The sequence below is a fragment of the Sylvia atricapilla genome, chromosome 5 (assembly GCF_009819655.1).
Source record: "Sylvia atricapilla isolate bSylAtr1 chromosome 5, bSylAtr1.pri, whole genome shotgun sequence".
Lineage (NCBI taxonomy): Eukaryota > Metazoa > Chordata > Aves > Passeriformes > Sylviidae > Sylvia > Sylvia atricapilla.
Window position 1 is genome coordinate 18,094,464 of NC_089144.1, and position 27,060 is coordinate 18,121,523.

Sequence of the window (27,060 nt, forward strand, 5' to 3'; positions counted from 1 at the left end):
AAGATGTGTTGAAAAGAGCAGAACCAGTTTCTGTTCTCGGGTCTGTTTAGAGGAACAGAGGCTGACATTGAATATGCCACTTAACTCTCATCTGTGGTTTTGTTTCTAGGCTGTCACAATTACACTGTGTGGGCGAGGTTTCTGGGGCCCAATCTACATCTAACAAAAGAAGTTCTGCCCTTGGATCTTTCCTTGAGTTTTTAGATTCCTCTTAGATTCAGCAAAGTGCAACAGAAAAAAAAAATCACAGTAGAAGAATGTAAAGAAAGGATATAAAGGAATCACACAAAGATAGTAAAAACCATAAAAAAGGAAATAAAAATAATATTTCTAACAGCTCCTCAGTCAGCAACAGAAGAAAATTTTAAGATTCTATAAGAGAATTATAAGGACAAAAGAAAAAGAAATATTAAACCCAAAGTAGAAATCTCTAATTTTAGCCAGCTGAACTTAAAATCTTCGGTTAGTACACAAAATCTCTCGGGTAAACAGAATTTGCCTTTGTCCCTTGCTTAGTCCAAGGGGGATAATAAAGCTAAGAGACAACACTGGATTTAAGGATAATCAGATTAAGGCTGCGTTCCCTGTTTTCTTTCTAATCTTTAGTTGCAATAACCAATGATGTTTGGAACTGCATCTTAAAAACTGTATCTAAACATGAGGAACACCTGCTGGTGTTCCTGACTGAAAGACTAAAGATATTGGACAAAGTTGGACAAAGTCTGTGCAAAGCTCCCAACTTTGATTTATATTATCTTCGTTTTGTGGTGGAACTCTCTTAGAGAATGGCCCCCAGCTGTAGGAGCCCCTTATGTCAATGGGAGTCTGGACCACTGACCTGGAGTTAGGAGGGATTCCACACAGGTCTGATCTTATATATTTAAGGTCAATTGATCAAGGTGTGTTAACTTTATGTAGCACTAACACCAACTGGTTGTTTTGAAGAGATAGAGGCCGCAGAGTTTTCTCCTAAACACACAAATGAAATGCCTCATGGAAAAGAGGAATGATTCAAATATAGTAACACTGGAGCTTATGAAATGAGGATTATAAACACGGTGTGGGGGAAAAGTGGGCAAGTCAATCATGGTGCCCATGTGACATTGCTCTCAGGATTTTGCAGTGGTGTTTCTGGCTGAAATGAGCACATCCTACGGGCTCTGACTGCAGAAGGAACATTTTAAAGGGGAAGAATAATTAAGCAATGACAGAGGCATCATCATTATTAGATAATCACAACCCAGGGGCATTAGCAAACGTTGAGTGTCTCTAATCCCATGGGGTCTAATTATTCTGTGATAATAACCACACCTCCAAGTTTTAATTTATTCTTGTGGAGAATCTGGAGGGGGAGGGGGAGAAACAGGGGCATTTTAATATTTTTGCTAAAAGAAGATGCAGTTGGCCTTTCACTAGGGCTCATCAGTATTCTAATCTAACTAGGATGTGTGATTGGCATTAAATTGTCTGCCCTTTACGGTGATCTCCAGCCAATCTGAGTATTCACCCTTGCACAAACTGGTGGCCTTGCTGCTGCTAACAGTACCAGCAGGCCCTTGTTCTGTTTCTCAGGGCAGATTTTGGCAAAGGTGAGGCAGATTTTTCTGGTCTGGAGAGGTGTATTTTCCATAAGGTCCTCTGACAAACATATTGCCATTGGTATGGAGAAAGAAGTAAAAACTTCCACATTTTCTGCTATCTTCGAAGTGCTGTCTGACATGTCAAAAAGGAAGATTCTAGGAAGTTTAAGTGCTCTGCTTGTGCTTGGATAGGATAAAATTAAAGTGACAGATACACTCTAGGGAAAGAGCACCAGAAAAGCAAGAGAGCAAGAAAGAGTCAGGGGAAACAAGAATGACAATATAGAGAGACATATACCAATATCACAGCCTTTCTCCAGTAAGTCAGTGCCCCTCTGCTTCTTCATTACTCACAGGTGAACTGTGCCCATGAAAGATTGTCCATTTCTTCTCAAGGAACAGGGCAAGAGAAGCAGAAGTGAGCAAAGGAGGAAGAGAGAATCCCATGCACTCAACATCTGGTCTCATTTTTGTATCTGTGTGCATGCATGAGCAAACAAGAGCAAGCATGACAGAGAGGGAGAGGAAGGAGTCTTTCCCCATGATGATCTTTCTGGTTCTGGCTTTCTGAAAACAGCTTTATATTTTACGAAGTCCTTTGTGAACACTGAGTTATACAAGAATAAAAAAACCTCCAGAAAACATAAAGAGGTGAATCAATTCATCCAAATTCTTTGCAAATTCAGAAGCCAGTTCTTCAACAATGGGAGAATAACTTTAGGCTCATAAATGCATACTATTCAGCACTGCATGGGTTTTTAAGAGCTAAGAAAGCTTGGGAGAAGTGGAAATCAGGGACAGTCATTTTAATCACTTGTTTATGTTAACACCTAACTTGACATTTATGATTGTCATGAAAATACAGTGTCTACACCATGGGCCTTCCACAGCAGTGCAAAGAAGGAGGAGAAAACAGAGAATGCAAAAGTACTACAGATATGGCAGACTTACTAATTGGTTATTTTTGCAGTTTTCTAGCCCTCTGTTCCATAATTTTCCTCCAAATCTATCTATCTACAGAAGGTATATTAACAAACAAAGATTTATTGATTAGGCATGTCTGTGAATCTAGGCTGGTTTTGTGAATCTTTGTGTTTAAGGGCACATTTTCCTATGAGATTTTGAAGATGAAGAGCGAGAGAAAGTAAAAAGCCAGTTAATATTCTGGGCCAATTCCATGCTGATGCTTCTGTTTTGTTGAAATGCATTTCTCAGTGAAGACCATCCACCTCTAGAGTAAACTACAAGTTGAACCTCACTACTGTGCCTGCAACATGTTGTGCATTCTCCCCAGCACAACACAATGATAAATTGCCTTTGGTTTTGGGTGGGAAGTACTTTAGAGTGGCTCGGGAAGAGAATAATAATGCACAGTGGACTGGCTTGAGTTCAGCTTCATAGCTGACCATCAGATATTTCCAACTGTAACTCTAACTGAAATCAAACCAAATTCAATCACCACAATATGAGGAAAACAAAGAAGAATTACTGAGCACTTATGACTCTGTTCTACTCAGTGGGGCCAAGGGCTGTGGCTGTGCTCGTTGAAGCACCACTGAGTTCACATCAAAGCCATTTCTACAGGGAACCTCCAGCTGTGCTCTCATGTTTATTACAGCTACCTCACACAATGTGGAGCAGGCTATTGTTCCGAGATGCATGCCCTGATGCTGAAATGACCTCCATGTGGAGCCACTTCAGAATACAGCCACTTATAAATCACTTGCTGAAGAAATTCTGATCTGAAATCAAGAAGGCTCTACTTGAGGCCAGGATCTCCTGCCTGGAGTACAGGTTCCTCCACATGGCCCCCGGTGTGCCTGCAACATCTTTGACATACTTTCAGCACTAAGCATTGATAAACAACATACAGTAGCATCTCTCCATTAAAAAAAACAAAACAAAAAAAAAAAAAAAAAAAAAAAAAAAAAAAGAAAAGATGAGTGTCAGCAGAGTCCAAGGCTATCATTCAAGGTAAGCAATATTCTTGTTCTACAAGTGCTTACCAGATGCATATATGCCAATTCAAATTCTAGTACACAGGAAAGGATGGCCTGATTCATCTTCTTTTTCACCTCTCTCATATATCTGTTTTAAGATCAGGTAAAGAGTCCTTGGAAAGTGTTTGTCTTTCCATCACAACATGATGTTTCTAAAAGACTCGTTTCCTTCAGACAATTAAGAGACCTATCCATGTCATTTTAGAATAGAGATGAGCTAAACTATACATTGAAAATTTGAGTTTGTGTTAAAGGAGTTAATCCTGAAGGTGCATGCAATTATTTTCATGGTAGATGGGTTTCTAAGTGGGGTGTGCAAGCACAACCTTATTGCAATAGCACATCCACAAAATGCAGGTGTTCAGCCCTGGGAGCTGCAGAACTTGAGGATTATCTTGCCTCAAGTAAAACTACTCAGCCAGGTCCTTTGCAGACCATTTGTAAAGTCACATTGAGTTCACTGTGACACTGGTTCTTTTCACCTATATTGCACATTTTTGTTCTGCAAACAGCAAAGGCAGTTGAGGGTTTACTTTACTTAGTTTTAAACTCATGCAGCTGGAGATATTTTGTTTGGCCATTGCATAAAATAGTTCAGTAGCCCTATATTAAAGCAGACAGAATGTTAAAACAATTAGGTTAAGACATTAATGTTAATAATAATACTAAGATTTTTAAATTAATATTTTTTACTATTAATTATAATTTTTCTGCATTGGGTAGACAGACCAGGAGTATCCATGGACACAAGCACAATCCAGTAGGATTGAAAGAACAGTGTTGGCAATAGTTGAAAGCTCCTTCAAATGCATGAGTTTTTCTAAGATTTACATTATTTCCTGGGTATTACGAACTGCAGAGTTTTCTGGGCTTGTAACTTCTTGTAAGATATATTACATATAAGCTCACATATCTACCTGTGTAGGCAAGCTGATATTATCATCTTTCTTTAGCAGAAAGCAACCCTGAATGAACTTCAAATAGTGCTTCCAACAGAAAGAAGAAAAGCTTTTTTTTTTATAAACTGGGATTCTTGTAGCTTGAAATAGAGATTAAGAGTGGGGTAGAGAGACACTTACAAAATATAATGTATTATACGTGTTATTTGTATACTGCAAGCAAAGTAAATCCTGAAATGTGCTAAGGCAACGGATTTAATACTTTAGGAAGATGATAATGTAATAATGTTTAAAAAACAAACATGTCTCCTGTTGAATTAGATCCTACTAATCCATGGTTTAGTACTGTATGCTGCTTCCTGAAAGAATAAAACAAACCTAAAAAAATTAACTAGCACAATGCTTGACTAAAAATATGCACACGTTTCTGTTCTTCAGTATTAATGGAATTCTGAGAAAACAGCTGGGCATTTCTGTACCAAAAATTCATAAATTGATAATGTTGATTCTAAAACGGGTAAGGAGCTTTGCCGAAATGACCTCTACAGTTGTCAGACAGCCTCATACTGCTTTACAAAGCAGTTCTGCCCACCCTGAACTCATTCAGTGCCTGAACCTCCTGGGGATCCTTCAGGCTGCACTGATGCACCTGCTCAGAAACCCTTCTGAGAGGAGAATGTACAAAGACCTGTTACATTTTAAGGGACGAATATGCAAACAGCAAACTGATGGCCTATCTGCTGCCATCAGCATCCTTGCTCATTTTTCCAATGAGGACACCAGGGAGAGACAGTGCTGTTCCAGAGAGGCTCCATATGAATCCATCACCTCTCCTTTTACTGTACTGGGACTCTGGGAGATTCTTAGCCACAACCTCCCCTCTTTTCTTCTTTAGTCATTAAAGGCACATTGAAGCATTATTAAAAATACAAATATAGGTCAGAAATAGATGCCCAGTTTCCTATTTTTGGCTCCAACTTGTGCTTTCATGCCTGCTTAAGGGTGGCCTAATTATCAGATGGGCTTAGTACCAATATATCTCTCCAAGAAGCAGCATAATCTCTGGACACTAAGAGCAGTCAAAATCAATTCACTTATTTAGGAGCCTAACTACAGACTCAGAAACTTAACACAATACGTGTGAGACACCTGACACACAACAGTTCAGAAATATACTTGTCATGTCACAAATCTCTTTGAACTGTGCAGTCCAATAACAGGCACTGGGATATGGGTGTGCTAAGGTAAGATTTTCTTCCATACCTTCCTTGAAAACATACTTTATTAAAAATACTGGTGCTGAGGTCAGCATTAAGGCATTGAAATCCTCTGTCCTCCAAGCACTACGGTAACAATGCTATTTGTATAACTAGACTTAAATACAAAATTTAAAAACATATGCTTGGATTAAGTGTGTGTACTGTACATTCACTGTATTTTAAAACCTTTATTTAAGCTATATCTTACACTTATCAACTGTATCCTAAAAATAATGAAAATTATACTAGGGAAGTTTTCTATGTTCTGCAAAACTAATAAAGCTTAATTTAAATGATTTTACAATAATGGAACATGCATTAATGCCACATGAAATGGCACAAAAATAATCAGTTTGTACTTCAGCACAACAAGTGCCATTCTGCATTTTAAACCGATCTTTTCCAACATGAAACATCTACTTCAATTCAATCTTTAGCAAACTGTCAGACCTTCCTACACACCTACTGGTAAGGTTATTTTTGGATCATCCTGGAAGCAAATCACAACTATCTCAGTGGGTGTACTGGCCTCTAACAAAATGTCACGGTAGCAGCCTTGCACCACTGATTGGAGAAAAACGTATTGTACTGAAGTGAACAAAAAGCAAATCTTCTAAGAATGGTTATTTGAACATTCTCCACTGATTCTCAGCTGAAGCATCTTGTATATTCTGTAAAATCTCTACTATTTCAACAATTGTGCTCACAACATGAACACCTTCAACTAACAAAGACAATCTTCATACTAGATTAGGGGGTAGAGAAAATAATGAGCCACGGATGATAGCTATAAGTTATAATTCTCTGCTTTGGGCAGAGGGAAAGAATGAATTATTTCTTACAGGAAAGGCAGTGTAATATTTTTTCTTTTCCAGTTTATTCATACTTCACAGTCTTCCTTTTTTGGGGATTGTTATTCTTCAGTGTCAGCATCTGTCTAAAAATGAGTATTTTTAGACCTTTGTGCTTAGGAGATTTTTTTTTTTTCAGCATAAGAGTTAATGGCTGAATACTGATACAATATGACAAAAGGTGTGCTGGATTTTAAGAGGTCATTAAAGGAAAAAAAGTCTCACTTTCTCACTTTCTACCCTATCAGTATTTTTTTCCCAAATATTTTCTCTTAAGTTTACACAGCAGATAAACCTAAAGAGTTCTTTTACTGAAGCATGAATAGCTAGTTCAGCTGTATGAATAAATAATAGTTTAGAGAATCAAATAATCATGAAAATGTCATGGAAAATGAAGGCTCCTAAGTCTGAAACTGAATTAGCTTCTGTTTTAGCAATTCTATCCCCCCACAGCTCAGAAATTACATTGTGTACGTTCATGCAGATAAATTTGGATATATAATTAGATGTTCCGTCTCTTCATTTACACACAGTAGGGCTTTCCTACTGGTTACTGAAGCAAACATTTATGTGTGAATTTGAAGAAACAAAATTGAAATGATCTCACAGGGACTGTGGAATCTCCATCCTTGGAAACACTCAGGCCTTGACTGGACATGGCTTTCACCAACCTGCTCTGAGTGATCCATATTTTGCAGTGCTGTATTAGCTTTGTACCACCCAGAACAGTCAGAATACACATTATCACCCTTGGGAGAATTAGGGTAGTGGGTCAGCTGGGGGAAATTAAATGTTAGACAGTGTTAGAGACTGATACTTTGATTCTGAGTTTGTATGTTCCTCCTTCACATCCACCTCCAGGCATTCCCACCACCCACTGAATGAACTCTGCATCTCTGTAGGCTCTGGCACAGCAGCCTCCCTGCCAGCTCTTTGCTCAATGATCCACTTACAGGATGTGTCAAGGACAGTCTCTGGAGGAGAGAGTAAAGGTTCCTTACACTCAGCTGGGATTGACCTTGCCCAAATTGGGATATTTACAACGTGGATACCTACAGTTGAGGTAGTCCCTCCAAAATCCCTTCCCAGTTAACAAGAAATGCAAACTTCCAGGTCCTCACCCAAAGGGAACTGAGACAAACTGGATGAGACAAACCTGGAGTCAGGTAAAAGCTACCCCAGCCCAAATCCTTGTGTTATGAAATAATACAGGTACCTGCCTTTAAAACAGAAAAAGTATCCTAAGCAAGTGAAATGAAAATAAAGTGAAGAATTAATTAACTAAATAGAGGTGATTAAAGTAAATAAAGGAAACAATTATCATATCAAAATAAAAGACAAGAAAGATGATTAAATGAGTCTTCAAAAGACCCATGAGAAACTCATGAAAGACATAATATGCCTTTACCTGGTTTTTAGTCTTTCATGATTTCATTTTAATTTTTATTCACTACCATCTGATAATTGCAAGAAACAGTTACTTTAACCATAGGCAATTTAAACCATTTAAATTTTTTTCCAGGGCCAAGAGACAAAAGAACCTATTTATTGCCTGAGGGGATTTTTACTAAAATGAAAGCTTAATCTTTCATGTTTTTTTAAGCAAAGGCTTTTAAAAAATCATTTCTAACAATGCTGTAGGGAGACACTTCCATGGGTATGCAAAATTGAAATTATAAATTTACAATTATAAAAAAATTAATAGTTTGGGGGATTGTATTGTCTCTGTTCTTTCTGAATGAATACTCTTTCAAGCCTAAGAGGAAGTATTTAGCACATGGAGGAGACTGAGTGTCCTTAGACTCTCTTGCGGTCAAAGCTATTTAGTCAGAATATATGGGAGAAAGAGTTTAATTGGAGTTTAATTTGTTTGGAAACCCTCAAATATCAGATGTCCCACTGGCTGCTCACTTCCTGGCCTGTTTTTCTGTGTTGCCAATGCACTGAAACTGGCCTGACCATTATCTCCTCTGTACTAGCGTGGTGCACTGATGGTTGCTAAATCTTACCTATGTAAAGTTAAGCTTCAAGAAGAATTTTAACTGAAACAGCCATCTTTTGGGGCTCTTATGACACATGTTTACTAAGGACAGAACAAGAGCTCTTGGTCAAAGATTGATTCAGGGGAGATCTTCAGGGGAGATATATATCTGGCTAGAAACATGGATATGATTTATGTGGCTGCCATGGTCCAAGGCATACTGGAAGTACACACTTATGCCCATCTTCATTCTGTGCAGTATTTTGCCTTTATCAAGATATCAATATTAAGAAAAGGACTAAATTTAAGCATCTACCTTTGCACTGCCCCAAATGTGGGCTGTTTTCTCAACTAAGAAATCCTAATTTAATGCATTATCTGGAGAGATGCAAATATTTCTTCCTGGGCTTAGTGCAGGCTTTGAAATCAGAAAAAATGATTTACACTTATGAAACACAACAAACTGAAGTGTTCTATTGAAGGAAAACTAGACCAAAAAAATACCCTTAAGGCCTCCAAACATCCCCACATTGAAAGGCAGATTTAAATGTTTTCTGCCAATGTATTTCAAGTTTTAGTGGAAACACTTTGAGCTAATATGAAAAGCTTTATCAAACTAAATTCATTTTCCATGGAGCAGAGAAGAATCATTGAAGATATTATTCAGGTTTACAAAATATGTAATAGGGTGGAGAATGTGGAAGCAGATAAGGAAGGTTAAGCTGAAGAACATTTTAACAAGGCTTGATTTTAGGTTGGTTGTGCAACACAAACAGGTCAGTGGACTTACTAGAGATTTTTCAAGCTGTTTATTATTTGAAACACCTGTGTACAGGTACCATCTATAAGATTTCCAAAGGCAACTGGCATTATTCTGAAGACCCTGCTTGAAAGGCTAAATGTCCAGAATTTTTTGAAAATAACACAAATTCAATGTGCTGGCCAAAATCATTAACCTCCTTGGAAAAACCCTTGGTATCTGCTCTGCAATACCACCCTGAGCAATAGGAAGCTCCAGTTACCCCAAAGATATATCTGCCCAGCCCAGTGGAAGCACCTGTCTACCATGGGCCTCTGCAGACCTGGACATCAGATAAAGCAACCTCCCATGTACTCAAGGAGCCTCAAGATCAGGTTAAAAGGGAACAGCAAGTCAGACAGGCTGGATAAGACGACTGTGCTGGAGAGAGAAAGAGAGAAATGTGGGTCTTAAAGCTGAATCCAGGTTGTGTGTGTACCCAGCAAAATAAAGTGCACGACGGGAACATCCTGGTGCCACCGTGCTGCAGAGCAGCAATGAAAAAGGGAGTGAATTTCCAGCCCCTTTGCACCACCACAGTGCAGTGCATTGAGTTGCCCTGGGAACTCTTGTCAGTATGGGTCAAGACACGTTGTGTATGTCTTGGGAGGACTGGGCTGCTCAGACATTTATCAGCTAAACTGCAGAGATATCACAGAGCATGCATGAAATGCAGCATTTCTGCTTCTATAAATGGGTGGCATTTAGACAGGTGAAACGTGGAAGCACTGACACTGGGAATAGCCTTTTGCAAATTGCTAAGTCCCAGCTCCAGGACAGAGGGAAGAGATGGCTCAGGTTTTTAAAAAAACCACATCAGCAAGCCAGAAAATTATTTTCACCCAACCTGCTTCTCAGAGATGTTGCTAATGCATATTGTTTTTAGATCAAGATGAGACTCATGCCAGAAAGAGGAAAATTCTGCACAAACTTAGTACTAGCCAAGCTTCTTTCCATTTAACCTCTGTCCCAAATAAACAATAAAACTGTAATATAATAGGAGCCCTGGCCAGTACTAACACCCAGCATCACACTCAGTCCCAGTTCTATTGTGCAGTGAAGACTGTTTTCCTTACTGATGAGCTCAAACAGTCTGCCATGAATTACTTTTTCATGGGGGATAAATACACGCTTAAACAAGATTAAACACAAATGTTCTTTAGTGGTGTCTAAAATAATATGAATGTTTTTTAGAACAGCAATAAACACACTTCATGATGCAAATAATTACACCCTGCAGCCTTTATGTAACAATAAGTGGCCAGATTCTCTATTCAGCTACATCACTGTAAACCCGGAGTAACTACACTGAATCAACACCTCTCTCTGTGGATTCTGGAGATCCTGAAGTGGTACCTAAGTCTGAATTTGCCCCAGTTTCTCTCTAGGGTTTTGGAGACATCAGACATGCATGACTGGAAATCCTCATGGAGGCATTTCAACCTCTTATCCTGTCCCTTTTGTCCGCATAAATCTGGCTTCTGCTTAGTGTAATGAAGTTAAGAGTCTGGCTGTGTATCCTTGCACATCTGATATCAGTTCTGTAACTGTGTACTCAGGACCAGAAGAAAGCTCAGCTGAGATCCAGCAAGAGAAGGGGAAAAAGGACATCACAAAAATTTGTGAAGGGTAAAGGCAATACATGCATTTGATGGGAATCAAAGATCAGTAAAAAGAACTACCTCAGCTGATTTTTCGATGGATGGGAAGAATTTGGCCATGTTCTGAATTATTTGCAGAAAGTTAATTTTATCTAAAGTTTCCCCACGCAATTGTTACTTTCACACAGAGTTTTTTAAGATGGGTCTGTTAGGCTTTAATGGCCTCTGAAATTAATCTGGAAAGGTGAACACGTCCACATTGGACCACTTGAAAAAGCAGTTATTTGCTTAAAAATAGCAGCAACGAAAAGGTATTCAGCTATTAAAGGTTCCTCGCGATTTACATGAGCGCGGAAGTTATGACACAACACGGAATCAGCATTGTAGCTACCACCTTGCCCTGGATTGATATGTTTGTGTGCTGGAAGCAGGCACACTGCTCTTACCAGGACTTGTGAGGGCTCCCAGAGCACCAGTCGTTGTGGAGAGAGGGTTTGCATTGGTGGTGGTAGCTGAGGTCTGGGCGGCGGCTGCTGCGGCTGCTAAAGTTGCCAAATTCTGTAATTGTAAAGCGTTCATGCCTATGTGGAGAAGCAACAGGGTTAATTAAAACAGGTAATCATCATCATCATCACTATAATCATAATCATCAAAATGTCCTGTTTTCAATGGTCATGGAGCTTGGGGTGCACCTCGCCAATAAACTCGATTCTTTTCATTCCTAAAACATCTATAATCTCAAACCACCTCTTACAGTTCCTGAAGAGTATTTCTCATCTCTCTAGCTTGGAGTTGAGACAATGCACCAAAGACACAAGCCTATACTTCAGGAAAATTAAACCTGGTTTGTGCCTCTTCTAAAAGAAGTGTAGAATTAAAAGTCATTTAAACTCTGCGTGAAGCCCAGGCACAATATTATTTCCTGACACAATGGGAGACGCAAAGAAGATAACTACCATTTAAAACACATTCAGGACAGGGTCATATAATTGGGATGAATAAAATTTGCTTCCCATATCTCCTCTGAATATAACTACTAAGGTTACACTGTGGAATAGCCAATAATTGTGCCCAATTTCCTTTTGATGGTTCATTTCTAAAGACATACAACAACTAAGTACATCAAATTAGTATCAGCCTGACCACAGACCCATCACTGAGACAGGGATTTTCAGGCTCCAAGCTCTGGACTGTGATGCCAAGTCTACTGAGTCAACCTGTTGCTTCATTATTTTAAAAGATGTGGGGGAGATGCACTTTTATTTTAAAGGGAACCTTAAAGAAATGGTGGCATGTTAATTTAATTTAGATGGCAAGCAAAAAAATAAAAGACAACATTCATGAAATGGAAAAAAAAAAGATGATTGAGTAACAGCCAAAGGCAGACATTTGCTCAGATCAGAGGGACAGGAGTTGGTCTCCCCAGAGGAATCCAAAAGAAAACACCTTTTACCTTGGACTAGGTAAAGTATTTGGGCACTGACTCTAAGGTGAAATACTTCAGTAAGAGCTAAAATGCAGATATGAGACGGGTGCTAGCATTAATCAGAGTTGATCCTTCTCAGGATCTCCTGAGTAAGACCAGCTGTCCCCAGGAGTAATATTCAAGGCATTCACGCAAGGACTGAGACATGGTTTGGATGGCAGTGAGAGATCATCCTTTGGGTTTGGACACATGAAGAAGCTCTGTGAGGGCTTGAGCCCTCAATAGAGTTGACATAGTGCAAAAACCCAAAAGACTAAAAGAGTTTTATTATATTCCTGCAGCCCTGATAACACAAATACACTCACAAAGGGTTAGGTAGGAAGAGCAATACCTTTTCTAGACCTAGTGACAGAGCTGGGATAATTGCATGAGTATTGGGGAACACTCAAAGAAGAGTCTGAATGTCTAGAAACTTGTCAGATATTTTCTGAATGTTAGTTTACCTACAAGAGAGATTACTTCTCCCTGCACACCTTGTATCTCAAACAGGGGAGCTTAACAACAACTTGGAGAAAATGAAAAAAAGAGAGTAAATACTTGCTAAGTATTTTTTGAGAAGAAAGAAAATGCAATGAATGAGAGGTACTTTCTAGGAATTCAAAACTCCTGCAATAATGGAGAGTGATACTACTTTCAAACACAGGTATTGCAGACTCAGGTTAGTACAATCAATAATCTCCATAAAGAAGATTTCTTACTGTCACAGCATTAGGGAATGTGAAATGAACCTTGATACAAGGATCTATTTGTGACTAAAGCCCCAAATTAAAATACAGCAGGTTCCAACAGGCAGGCGAGGCCTAAGGTGAGCATCTTAATTGACTGAGGTTCTAATGTGGGTGTCTCAGTCAATGTCCAAATTCAGTTCAGATGTTGGTGTTTTCGAAAATGGGACACAATTGTAATGGTGGGAGTTAAGACTTTAGTTGATCCAAAATACAATTCATAGTCTGGAACTGGAACAAGACACTTGGAGAAATTATGTGACCAAGAAAGCTCTTCAAGGTTTCTTTTGGAGGCTAAACACCATCTCAAAAGATAAGGCTTTTCTCAAACATCACAAATCCAAACTATTTTGCAAGACACCATTCAGACAGAGGTGCAGGTATGCAAACAACATGGTTTTATTTTTTTAAATTACTCATCTGACGTACTGGCTTGCCTTGGGTGCAAGCATTTTTTTCCCCACTGAATAATTATTTTGCTTTGATAGTAAGATTGCAGACTATTTCCAACAAGAAAAAGGAAAAGACTTAAGCTGGGCTGCAAATCTTTGCAAACAAAGCATTCAGTAACCCTCAAAATGAGATGTGGAATTAGTTTTCATCCTGGACTGATATTGGTCCTTAATTATAATTTACCTTCCTATTTCATAAGGAGAATAAGTAATTCAGCAAAGAATATCCAGCAAACATTGCTGATCTTCATTGAGGCCGTGTTTTCATGCCATTCTGTAACAAGGATTTGGGAAACCAGTGGGTTATTCTCTTCCAGAGGATTGGCTATCACTCACCCACAGTTATTAATTGAAAGGATCAGTCATAACCAGCTTATATTTCTTCTGTGTGAGGGTTTCTTTGGACTTTTAAATGATATAGATGGTAGGTTTAAATAACTGTGATACAGAATGGTTCTAGAGGACAGCCTAGGCCAGACAAGGTCGACAGGCAGCAACAACTGCTCTCTCTGCACTCCTGAATCAATCACCCTTGCACCTCTGTGGATGCAAAACAAATCATTGCCTCAGTCCACAAAAACTTTTTTTTTTTTTTTTTAAATAGTGGGACATTTTCTTATAAGCACAGGAGGAACTCATGAATTTGTAAATGAGTTTCAATGACCAGAGAAGATACATGAACAAGAGCTTGGTGATGATGAAGTTGTCTCCTCATCCACTTTACTTTGCTGTAGTGGTGACTACAAGACACTGGCCACAAAACAGCCTGCAGATGTTACAGGGTGTCAGCTTGTGTGTCTGCAGGAGAAAAACATGCTGGCTATTGTCACACCTGAGAAGGAGAGCAAAGACCCCCACAAAACTGAGCACCCAAATGTGAGTGTCAGCAAGGGCTCATGGCACACACTGTCACCCAGCACTGCTCTAAAGCCCATTTAGCCAACAGATTTATCACTTAATATGCATCCTCTTTAGGATCCTCTGTCTGCTCAAATATCTGAAAAATAAGTTCTGTCATCACCGTTTCACATTCCCCAGGCATTTCATCTCTGCTCCATCTTCATTGGTTTCTCCCATCAACTTGTCAGGAATGTCAACATCCCACTTGCTTGGACAAACTTGGGGGAGGGAAACCAAATGCTCTGAAGTCCCAGACCCCAAAAGCATTTTGCTTTCAAAAGGGGATTTTTGGTTCAATTGAATCTCAGCTAAGGTACAGTTCTGCAGTTCTGTGGGATGAATCTGCTCTCTCATTCTCTCCCCTTTCACACACACTCTACACACATTTCACATCCTATAGTTTTTCTTAAAACAGTCCCAAATCCCGCAACAGAGCCGGACAGCAAATGAGTAGATGGATTTTATTTGAAAATGCTGCTCACTCAGCAAATGCACCTCTCTCTGAAGAAATGCAAATTGCTCAGCGCTGAGGAACAGCCTTATAGGCAGAGCTGCACATGAAAAATGAGTATCCTCCTGCAGAGGAAAAAAACCCCTTCTGGGTAAGGAATAACTCTTGATCTTCATGATGGAGACAATGTTGGGAATTAAAGGGAAATGATTAAAAAAACCAGATTCACAATACAGTTTGATTCCATTTTTAATAACATGTATTTACCAATGTGCTATCAGCTTGGCAAATATTCAAGATCGCAAGGAAATTCAACTTTCATTCTGTTATTTGGCAGATTAAAAAAACAATTAAATTATGTACAAAACAGATGCACAGTATGCCTTGCTTGAAACTTAAGATTTTTAAAAAAATTATTTATAAGGATAGGGGCATGAAAATTTAATTTAATGTTCACCTTAGGTAATTTTGTGTCTTATTGTTCACAGCAATTACCATAAATCTACATATCAATAAGCGAGAACAGATGTCAGTTGTTACAAGTGCTTGCCAATCAGGCCTGTTAAAAAGTGACAGATGGATGGTGATAGAACATTCTCATAAGGCCTATTAGCACATTCACAGGAAATTTTTGTAGTGCTGCACAGTCACAGATGCAGTTCTGTGAAAACACGGGGAAATTTGAGAGCACGAGATTTACATTTTACAACTTCTTGTGCTGCCTCTGACACAAACTTTCATACAATGAAGTAATTTGCCTCGTTTCAGTCACTGCAGCTTTTCTCCTGTGATAACTGTAAATTTGGAATTATTGGGTATTTGTAGAGGAGGGAACAGAGTCACAAGCCGTTCCTGAAGACTTCTTAGGCCTCATCAGCTCTTGGGTTTCTAAAACCGTAATAAAATCATATTAGAAAATAGCTGAGATTTACTTACTGCACAAATTCCTAAAAATGAAAGGCACCAGCTACATTTAGTGGCATCATATGCACAGAGAGTTTAAAACCAGTGGTGATTATCAGGACCAAATCTGATCGCTCATAAGCAGTTCCCACTGACTTGACTTCCTTTGCTTTGGAAATTTTATCCTTCTCAATTATTAGGATTTATTCCATCTGAATTAAATCCTGGCCGCAGCTTAAAAATGTGGATTAAGGTAAAATTGATCATCTCCAGGCTAAAAAGCAACTATTTGCTAACACTGACATCAGCCATTTTGGATGCTGATGGTAAAATGTGTATAAAGGTGTGGAGGGCCAGGCTATTCCAGCAATATTCTAAGAATTAAAATAGACAGGAGATCTAAGTGCCACTTCCATCAAACCATATATATTCTGTGGCTACTTTTAGAAAAGCTGCTTATCTGAAAAGTGCTTGAGGTAGCCTGACCAGTTACTGTTTGATTGAGCAAAGCCCTTAAAACAATTTTTAAGTCCACAATTGATTCTGCCCTGTATTTTAAGACTATGTGCTTAAATCGTACTGCAGGTTCACAGAATCATAGAGTGGTTTGAGTTGGAAGGGACCTTAAATATCACCTAATTCCAACACCCCTCGAGCCATTTGTTGACTTATGTAGGATATTTCAGCCCATTTTCAGGTTATACATGCTTTAAACACATCCTGGAAAGAAGAGTGCTTTTGTCAATTGAAACATCTTCAATACTAGTGGGAAAGATTCATCTGATCTAACTTTGTCCAAAAAAAAGTTACTCACTCAGGCTCTTGCTATAGTCAAGGAAGAGAGACGGGGTAATGAAATAATCTGATCCTAAACCAGTCATAGAATCAATGACTCATAGAACATTTGGGTTGGAAGGGACCATAAAGACCATCTAAAGACCTCCCTGCTATGGGCAGGGCCACTTCCATTAGTCCAGGTTGCTCCAAGCCCAAAGCCCACCTTTCAAGGGACACCTTTCACCAGACCAGGTTGCTCCAAGCCCTGTCTGACCTGGCCTTGAACACTTCCAGGGGTAGGGCATCCACAGCTCTTTGGGCAACCTGTGTCAGGGCCTCACCACCCTCACAGTGAAGAATTTCTTCCTAATACATGTAGTATTTTCCTAATATTCATAAAATTGATTAAACCCGGCCTTGGTAGGATGAATCATTGCATGGGAGTGACTCCCTCTCCACTGACATTGCAGGGAGACAGGATACCTACTTTCCAAACTACTGAGGTTCAGTTGGATGAATTCCATCCACAGAGGGGCCAAGGCAATAAAAAGCCTCCTCACTCTCCATTCACTGGTTATGGAAAGCCCACACAGAGCTACAGATCTTGTGCCCAGACTTGGCCAAACTTGCACATCGTGCACTTTTACCACCTGAATAAGCACATCTCCTAACTGCTAGACACTGCTTCTTCCTCTCAAGGTGCCTCTCCTTCTCCTCTGAGTAGGAGCAATGTGTGGATTATGAACAGGCTCACTTGCTGCAAACTCTGTCTCTCCAAAAATGCAAAACAGAGTTGTTTAATTTATTAGTTAAAAGAAGAAGAAAAAATTTAAAAAGCAAGCTAATTTTATGTGTTAAAATAACTAGGACTTTCAATGGAATTATTGTTACAAAAGCTGAATGTTTTTGGTCCCTGAGGTCAACATTTTCAAAACTGGTAGTTATCTTTAAGAAACAGCTATCCCCCTTGAGCTGGAAACAGTTTTTCAGTGACCTTTACTTTTAATATGATATCCCTAAAGAGGTCATAGCAGGAGAAATCCTCCTTCTGTATGGCTTTTCTGGAATGAAGCCATCCAAGAGTCAGAGGATATAAAGGATCCTTTGGCCAATGCAAAAGTATAGAGCTTTTGTGCAGATGGTCCTGGCTTCCAACTGGTCCCTCCAGATCCACTGAGCCAATCCAACTATTAGAGGAAAATATTCAGAAAGCAGAACCTCACAGACTTTCTCTCACCCATCTGCTCCTACAGACTCTGCAACAGGAGGAAATCTGGCTTGGGTAGAGGAAGAAGGGTGGAATGGATAGAGCAGGGCTCAGAAGGGGCCAGAAGTTCAACCCAAAATGCAACCAAACTGTGAGAGAACTTGGACAGGACTGGAAAAAAATATACATTGGAAAAATATAAAAAGTCCCAGGTGCAGAGGGCTTAGAGATCTGAAACACAAAGAAAACCCCATGGTTTCTCCTCCCGTATAACTTCAGAAAGCAAAATACACTGTCTATTCAATGAAATTAAGAGAAGCCCGTTGTGTCTTTTATGAGTACTGTACATTTTTCTATGTCTTGAATGGTCACACATACAGAAATATTGCTGTATGAACCAATATTCTTTTCTGCCAAAATATTTGACATTAATGGACTATAGAAAATCTTCCTAGACTGTATATTGTTCAAATATTGAAAACATTGAAATATCTTCTACAATCATCCTAGCAGTACTAAACCTCTTTTTACACTCTCTGTATAGTAATTCCCAAGCTCTTAAACAGGCAGCTTGGCTTAAATAACTGCAGCTTTTAGGACCTGCTCCAGCACTAGCCAAGTTCAATTCAAACATTCAAGCAACATCAATCCCCTTTGAATTAAGCTTCCCATGCAATTTGTATGTATTTGAAGGAGGAATTTTTGTTTGCTTGAAAGGTTGCTGGTGTTTAATGTAGCTTACATTGTCTTTTAAAGTAAGACAATCAAATCACATAATGTAATTAATCTACATTATTATCCTTCCCTAAAGACAAAGTGCAGGCTAGACACTGAGGCTGGAGAGGCAAGTGAGAGGAAACACTGCCTTTAAATTAGCATTAGCATTAGAAGATATCAGAGTAGGGGAGGAAAAGTGAGGAAGTGCTCACTATGAAATACACTTGTAAGGATGCATGTCCTCACATGTTTTATAGAGGACAATGAAGCAGACTTTGGCAAGGTAGAATTAGTGCCTGTAATCAAGACCAGGGGATTACTGTAATACCAAAGGCACCACTGCCAGCTCTCACAACTTTATTAGCAGTCTCAACACATTACATTGTTTTCTTTGGCTTGACTCATGAAGTAGAATGATTTAATGAGAATCTCATTTTTCAATAGAATTGAGATAAAACTAAACTGCAGAATTAGGCATGGAACCTTAAAGCCTGGAAAGCAAAATGGCAAGCTACAGCTTTTTGTCTCTCAAGTTTCAGGATCTGAAATTGTCGTTAAACCAGTTTCATGATTCGCTTGGACTTCACACAATGCTGAATATATAGCAGGGTCAGTTGGCTGCTACAGCAAGAACCGTGCTCACGTTTGGACCTAGTGCTGAGTGTTTAATATCTGTATGTGAGAGAGTTCTTGAGAAAAATGCCCATTTTTCTTTGGACTGTCTTCCCAGCTTCCAAACAAACAAACAAACAAACAAGCAAACTCCAATACTCTTCAATCATAAACACCTAATAATTCCACTCCCTTCACCAAAATCAAACAACCACTGCTTGTGCAATGTAAGAACTACTTTAACCAGTCTGAGGCATGGTATTAGGGAAGAGGAATTTAAAACAGCACATTCAAGAGCACTCTTTGCTCTGCTAGCAAAGAAAATTGCTTTGATTTAAGAAATAAGATCACTGAGCAGAGCAAATAACTCTTCACATGTGCAGTGGGGTGTGTGCTATGCCCCCTCTGCTCTGTACAGAGACAACACAAGCTTTAGCAGTACAAATAAACACTTGGAGATCCAAAGGGCCTAATTTTGTACAAGGGGGTAGCTAAATCAGAAGTCCTAATGTAGCAAACCGTGACTTCATCAAGATTTAAGCACAAAAGAGACGCTAGAGCCCTGACATGGAAGTAAGGGTGGAATTTCAATGGCTCATGTGGCTTTTGATCAAAGTTTTAGTGTCTGAATTACATGGTAAGCACACCCATCGACTTCAAGGATAAAAGTTGCACCCCTCAAACACAAAGTTCAAAGAACTTGAAAGCTGCAATGACGGATCTTCTTTAGCACCTCACTCAATTGTGTCTGGATTTCATTCCTCACTTTGAAATGTTATATTAATAGGCAAACTATATGCAATATGGAATTACATACTAGATTCTTTTTTGTGAAATGAACCTGTACAGCTTAAGTTAAAAAACTTTAGGCCTTCACAAATGTTCAAAGATAGCTTCAGCTGGTAATGCAAGCCCTTGGCTGCAGACACAGGAAGCACTTTCTACTCCTTTCACAAAACATAATATACAAATTGTTAATTCCAGATGCACTGCATGACATAGTACTGACTGATTTCCAAGGAGAGGACATGAACTCTCAGTTCTAACAGTGAAAGAGGGCTTAGTCTTTGGCACTTTCATGTAGCGATGCAGCTTGGAGAACAATTTAGTATCACTATTTTTGCCTTGAACACAGAAATTTAAGAGAGACATGTTTTGGGGAAAGGAGTAAATTCAAGCTGTTTTGATAACATGAATATAAGATATAAAATACATTTTTTTCAAGAGAGGCAGTCAGTCATCAAATTATCCCACAGATGAGTGCATTAGCAATCAAATTTGCAGTTGAAAAAAGTATATCCCTCAAGTAACAATGATGTGCCACTATCTTGGTCTCAAGACCATATGATTTTCAGAGAATAAATCATATCCTGGATTGAAAGCTCATCCTGGAAATACTTGACTAAAATTCTCAGTTTCAACACAGTTCTTGAAAACAAAGCTGGATCTATACTAACAGTGAGAAATAGGCAACAAAAAAATTCTAAGGTGCACATGATGCAACAGATATCACATTATTTTTCCTCAGTGTCCCAATTCTTTCATTCTGTAGACCTAACCAAATATGAAAACATTAAAACACAATCTTTGAGCTCAAAACCACTTCCAAAACTGCCAAGTATAAAACTGTTGCTGAACCGCTCTGTTCTGTTTATCATATTAAGATACATTATTTTGATGGAAAAAATGCTAGATTGCAAGTGTAACATAATAGAACCAGCAAGCACTGCCAGCAGGTCTGAGGAAGAGAGAATAATTCAGAGATATTGTCATCTGTAGGCCAATTTATATTGTCAGACAGCAGGTTCACATTATTCTCTGATGTCACTGCAATAATGGCATAATATAACGATTGAGCAAAGAATACCTGTGGGGTATAGCTATACAGTGTGGTATATATATATACTTGTTAAAGCATTTCAGGCTTCATTCGAGGCAGAACCAGAAGCAGAAAAAGACCAGGATTAAAAAAAGGAATGAGAAACAGTGCTCATAAAGACTTCTGAATATTTTAGCCCTTGTTTTGTGATGATGAAGCAAGTGCAATGTTGTATTTCATTGATTCAGTGGGCTCATGATTAAAATAAACTAATGTAGCAATTTAGGGGTTTTGTGATTCTTTCTTTTTTTTCTTCCCTGTAACAAGAAAAAAAAAAAAAAGCTTTTTAACAGTTCCTCACGGCAGGCATAATGTGCATCTGTGCTCTGATTTACTGCACATGCTGCCTTCTCTAGCATCATGTTAAGTTACGATATCAGCATGGTAGGTCACACAGTGGGAATGACCTTTTGCTAATCACTACACATCAGTTACTACTGGCACACAGCTCATTACTAAGAAACCCTCCAAACTAGCTGGCTTTCAAATCCGCTCACACTTTGATTCTTTTTTCCTCTTTTCTTTCTTTCTTTTTTTTTCTTCCATGCTGAAGATTATACTTTTACATAAAACCTCTGTTGTGTAATTTTGCCAACTAGGGTTCCAAAGTCAAAAAGGCACACAGTTAATTTTCTGTGATTATAAAAGGAGCCTGAAAATTCATACTGAAGGTAGGCCTGTAATCTTGGGTTTCATTAAAAAGGTCAGAACATTTTTCCTCACCACATATTATTAAAATGTTTGAGGGATGCCATTAATTTGATTTTTCAGGACACAGAAATCTCACTGGAAATTAGAATGTAATCCTGCTGTTGCTTTCCTGACACTTTTCATAGGGCAGGATACGGCTGCAGGGACTAAGAGTTCTCCTGCAATTTACAATTGGTTACTTTGGCCAAATGGCAGGTGACTAATGCAAGACAAACTGTTTGCACAACCTGGGAGCACTGGGTTTAATTTCGGTTCTGAAAGAGGGGTGAAAGTGTTTCTATTGACACTGAACCGTGAGCTGTCCCCTGCCAATACATCTGCCACATATAATACACAACACGCCCCCCACTCCCTGACAATGTGATTATTAGAGGTACAGAATTCAATGGCTTAAGAACACAAAACATAGCAGGAGCCAAATGAAAGGGTTTTCAACTCACCAGCCATTTGCTGAATGCCGCTGAAGGCACCCAAGTTACTGGAGGAAGTTGCTTGCTGCAGGAGCTGCAAATGAACAACACAACACAGCAATCTATCTGACAGTAATGTAACAAATGAAGATAAAACTAAAACGAGCTATCATTTCACATTTGGAATATTTCTACTCTCCTTTACATTTATATAGTCTCTTGCTTCTGTCTGCTGTTGGAATGAACATCCCTAGAGTCAATGCTGTAAATCCATATTAATGTCTAATCTCTATTAAGAAACACAGAGACACAAGGGAAACTCAATAACATGGCTGCTTTAAAACAATTAATCAATTTATTCTTTTTAACAACCAGGTGTTAAATCTATTTAAACCAACATAGTGTGACTAATTACAACCCTCTGTAGTCTAGTAGTTACCATAACTCATCTCTGTCAATCATGGTCCATTCTTCCCCACCCCTGTCAATTCAGTTTTTTCTTTATTATCTTTATGAATCAAGCACACAGATATTCATTAAACTGGTATTTGTATATATAGCAATTTACCCTATCTCAGTAGTAATTAGCCAGTCTCAGTACTAATATATATTTTTAATTGCTGGGTAAATTGCCGTTTATATCACTATACCAAAACACTGCATGCACACAAGTGATGTATTTATACAGACACAATACATATATATGGGCACATCCATTACATAGAATGGTTTGGTTTGGAAGGGACCTTAAAGATCCCCCACCTTCAACCTCCCTGTCACAGGCAGGGACATCTACTAGATCAAGCTGCTCAAAGCCCATCCAGCCTGGCCTTGAACACTCCCAGTGCTGGGGTAGCCTCAGTTTCTCTGGATAACCAGTGCCACTCTCTCACCACCCTCACAGGAAACAATTTCTTCTGAGTATCTCACCTAAACCTGTCCTCTCTCAGTTTAGAATCATTACCCCTTGTACCCATCACTAAATTCCCCTGTAAAAAGGCCCTCTCTAGCTTTGTTGGAGACCCCATTAAGGTATGGAAAACTCCAAGGTCCCAGAGGCTTTGCTTCTCCAGGCTGAACAGCCCCAACTCTTTTAGCCTTCTCTCCATACAGAAGTGCTTTAACCCTCTGATCACCTTTGTGGCCTCATTTGGAACTTCTCCAGCAGGTCCATGGCTTTCCTGTGCTGAGGACCCCCGAGCTGGTGCAGCACTGCGGGTGGGGTCTCACCAGAGCAGAGCAGAGGGACAGAACCCCCTCCCTTGACCTGCTGCCCACAGTACTGGGGATGCAGCCCAGGACATGTCTGGCTTTCTGGGCTGGAAGTGTACATTGACAGGTTGTCAATTCTCACGCACCAACACTTCCAAGTACTCCTCAGGGCTGCTCTTGATCCATACTCTTGTGCTTGGGATTGCCCTGATCAAGGGTCAGGACCTTGTACTTGGCCTTGTGTTTTGTGAGGTTATTTGTCTTACTTGGGACCATGAGAAACCCCCAACTTATCCAAAAGCTCCTCAACCACACCTCTCAACTCCAGAGCCACCAAAGGCAGGGGCTCCCTCTCAGCTGTGATGAAGGGGAGACTCTCTTGGTCATCCAGGACAAAAGACACGTGGCTCTGGATTTCAGATTTTCCAGCAGGGACAGCAGCTACCACCTGTTTCTAATCTTATAAATGGACCAAGGAAAAGACCATTTTAAACTTATGGCTTTTCCTGGCCACATTCACTTTCTGTATGAAGGCATATGAACTATGCATGTTTAGCATTGGCAGAACCATGCATTAAAGCAAAGGCCATTTCCAAATGAAAATGAGGAAATTTGATGACTGAACCACAGCATTCTAGTTTAGAGGCTGCACAACATGCATATGGTCCCTACACTGTTTAGCTGCCTATCTGTCCTCCTCTAAGGAAGAACTTCAATTTTATTCTAGCTATAAAAACCAGACTCTAACATTCAAAACCACCAATAAAACTAATGGAATCAAATTTTATTTACAGTGGAGGGGTTGGAACTAGGTGATCTTTAAGATCCCTTCCAACCCAAGCCTTTCTATGAATCTATGATTTGTTTTGCAGACAAACACACCAGAAGAAGACACACTGTGTGTCCTGGTCAATTTAGCAACTGCGGGAAGTTTAGTAGAACTGACTTATCACGGTCCTAAAATAAATAGAATATAATACAGCCACCGCCTCTGAAATGAACTTACAGCTAGATATTGTGGTGTGAGTCCTCCAAGACCTGTGAGGTTTCCCCAAGTGGCAGTATTGAGCTGTTGCATCTGCTGAGCCAACTGCTGCTGCAAACGCCGCTGCTCCTTGTCCTTTTGGGTGTCAGCAAACTTCACCACGATTGGCGAAGAGCAGCCCTGTGGTTGGACAGATCAGGAAAGACAGAAGGGTTAAATCCCACCAGGTCACCCTCGCCGTGTGAGCTCAGCCATGTCCTGTAGGGCCACTGGCACAACCAGATTGTTCACCCTCTCTTTGTGACCGGCACGTGTAGGACTGCAAGGACTAAGATTTTCAGGTTCTTAGGAAAAGAGGCTATGGAAAAATTACTGATTCCCCAGCTCTTTTTATAAAGCACCTTTCTTCAGGCTCTCTTTTCCTTCCAGCTATCTAAATTGCTGCCAGAGACAGCAAAGTGTACCAGTCCTCTTTAATTAAGCTCCACAGCTGATGAGATGGATGTGATGCTTTGTCTGCAGTCTGTTTTCGAGGCAGCGCCAAAGGGAGAGGTGTCCAACCTCCGTGCTGCCAGGGCCCACAAGCCAACACTGCCCTGCCACCACAGTCTGGTTGTGCCATCGCTCTCAGTGCAGCTGGCATGGGCACCCTAAAGAGACTGGGAGCAGCAGATTTACCTCAGCACCTGCCATCAGCGAGGCACTGGCCCTGTTCACACCAAGGACCCCCAGTCAATTCACCCACCTGTGGTCCACTCCCAGGCACGCTTTGTATCAAGCACCCTTGAGATGTGAACAAAGGGCAGGATGCAGACCAAAAGGGCCTAGTTCTGGTGACAGCAGCCCATTCCTGATGGCCACCATTTCTTCTATTGCTTCTATCAGCCTCTTGTTACATGGTATGGCAAGGCTGTAAGATGCCTTAGGAAATAGGGAAGCTGTAAGAAAGAGCTAGAGGTCTGGTCTGCAGCCTATTCCTCACCCCTGGCAGAGGGACCCTTGGGAAGAAGTTGGAGGTCACAGACCAAATGGACTTTTGAGGTAAACTGGAATTTTCCTCAGGCTTCAAACTGGGCATTCCTGGGCAAAGTCACTGAGACAATGAGACTTAATTATGAAAGATGTCTCTGTTGATTTCTCTCTTTTTTTCCCTGCTAAGAAATGTTTCATATTTTAACCTTTCAAGTCTTAATTTCTTCAGATCAAGAAAGTGAACTATATACTGCAATGATTCAGTTCTTCAAATTAATTCAAGCATTTTATGAGTCATCAAAACTGTCAATCCATTTCATACTGCTTTTCAACTTCACAGCATCCAATGAATAACTCCCCTTGCCATGCTTTGTTATACTAATTTCTTGTCTAACTTCAATGTGATCACAATGGCAGGAGTGATAAGTGACTCAAGTCCAAGAAACACAGCAGTGCTTTAGCAAAAGTGTATAGTGGGGTGCAGAGTAGGGTTATACTTCACCTACTCTTCCCTTGGCTGCTCTCATAACACTGTGAACATCTTCAGAAAAGTTCCTGTCCTCAATTATTTACAAAAAGCAGCCATGTACCTTTTCTCTGAAAATCCTCACACCAGGACAAGTGATAAAAATATTCCCAATCATCAGATGAAATGATGAAATAAACCATAATTAATAATAATGATAACAATAATAATAACAATATCTTTCATATAAAGATCCCTCATCATCCCCCTGTTCCTTTAGAATTGTTAGAAAATCATCGCTTGTGGTTTATTATTTCACCTCCAATTCTTTTCCTCTGTGTTTCATTGTAAAAATGTCTTTCAGTGTTTCAGTGAGGAAGAAAGGAGATACATAACACTCCAGCAATCAAATAAAGATTATGAAGGAGTCGGCTTGTTACACAATTACCTCTCTCTAGTGATTTTTATACTAATATTAAAAATAAGATCATTTAGAAAAAAAAAAAAAAAAAAGAAGAAAGAAAAAGGAGCCAGGGGGGTAGAGGATATGAGAGAGATTTTTCTGGTTATGCTAACAAAAAAACCTCAAGCTGTTTCTATCTTATACAAGGTTTGGTAACAGTGTGCTAAGAACAACTGGAACTTACTGCCTTCTGACTGGATGTACAGGAGAATCAAGTCTATTTCCAAAGAAACAGAAACGAGTATCAAAGGAAGAAATATTACATGGTTATTTCAGTTTTCAGTTTGGTAGTTCAACACTACAGCTGACATATTTATGAATTCTTAAATGTCAGTAAATTGTATAAAAACAATATCTCTGCAATTTATGAATCTATAATTCATTTTTTCACTGTCTGCTCTATATTTCATCACTTCATCTTTTTCAAGAAAGCAAACATTCTGAAGACTGAGATTATATCTAGCAAGTGGCTAGATATGAGAAAAGGGTTGTTATTGTTGTATCAAATTTACTCCATGATAACAAATTAGTGTCTTCTACTGCTGCTGCATTTGAATGACTTAAACAAACAAACAAAAAAAACTCCCCAGAAAAGAAATAGAAGAGCAAACACTTCAGAGCAGCAATTATATTTTAAAAATCAGTTGATTTAACCAAGTCAGTAAGTCAGGTGGAAAGAGGAATAAGAGAATGTATTCTTCTATGAGACATGTTCATCTGGACTTAACAGCCTCATTGTTCTTTCTTAGCCCACTTTGAAAA

General features: G+C 39.4%; 1 protein-coding gene across 7 annotated transcripts in view; it reads right to left on the bottom strand.

Moving 5' to 3' along the window:
* The window catches only part of CELF2 (CUGBP Elav-like family member 2), a 375,554-nt gene that overhangs the window by 28,477 nt on the left and 320,017 nt on the right, over nucleotides 1-27,060 (bottom strand). For all 7 annotated transcript variants that reach the window (XM_066318826.1, XM_066318824.1, XM_066318822.1 and 4 more), the window contains 3 exons: nucleotides 24,419-24,577; nucleotides 22,231-22,294; nucleotides 11,417-11,551 (listed from right to left, as the gene is read on the bottom strand). In XM_066318826.1, the coding sequence (XP_066174923.1) occupies nucleotides 11,417-11,551; nucleotides 22,231-22,294; nucleotides 24,419-24,577 (358 nt within the window). The remainder of the gene's footprint in view (nucleotides 1-11,416; nucleotides 11,552-22,230; nucleotides 22,295-24,418; nucleotides 24,578-27,060) is intronic.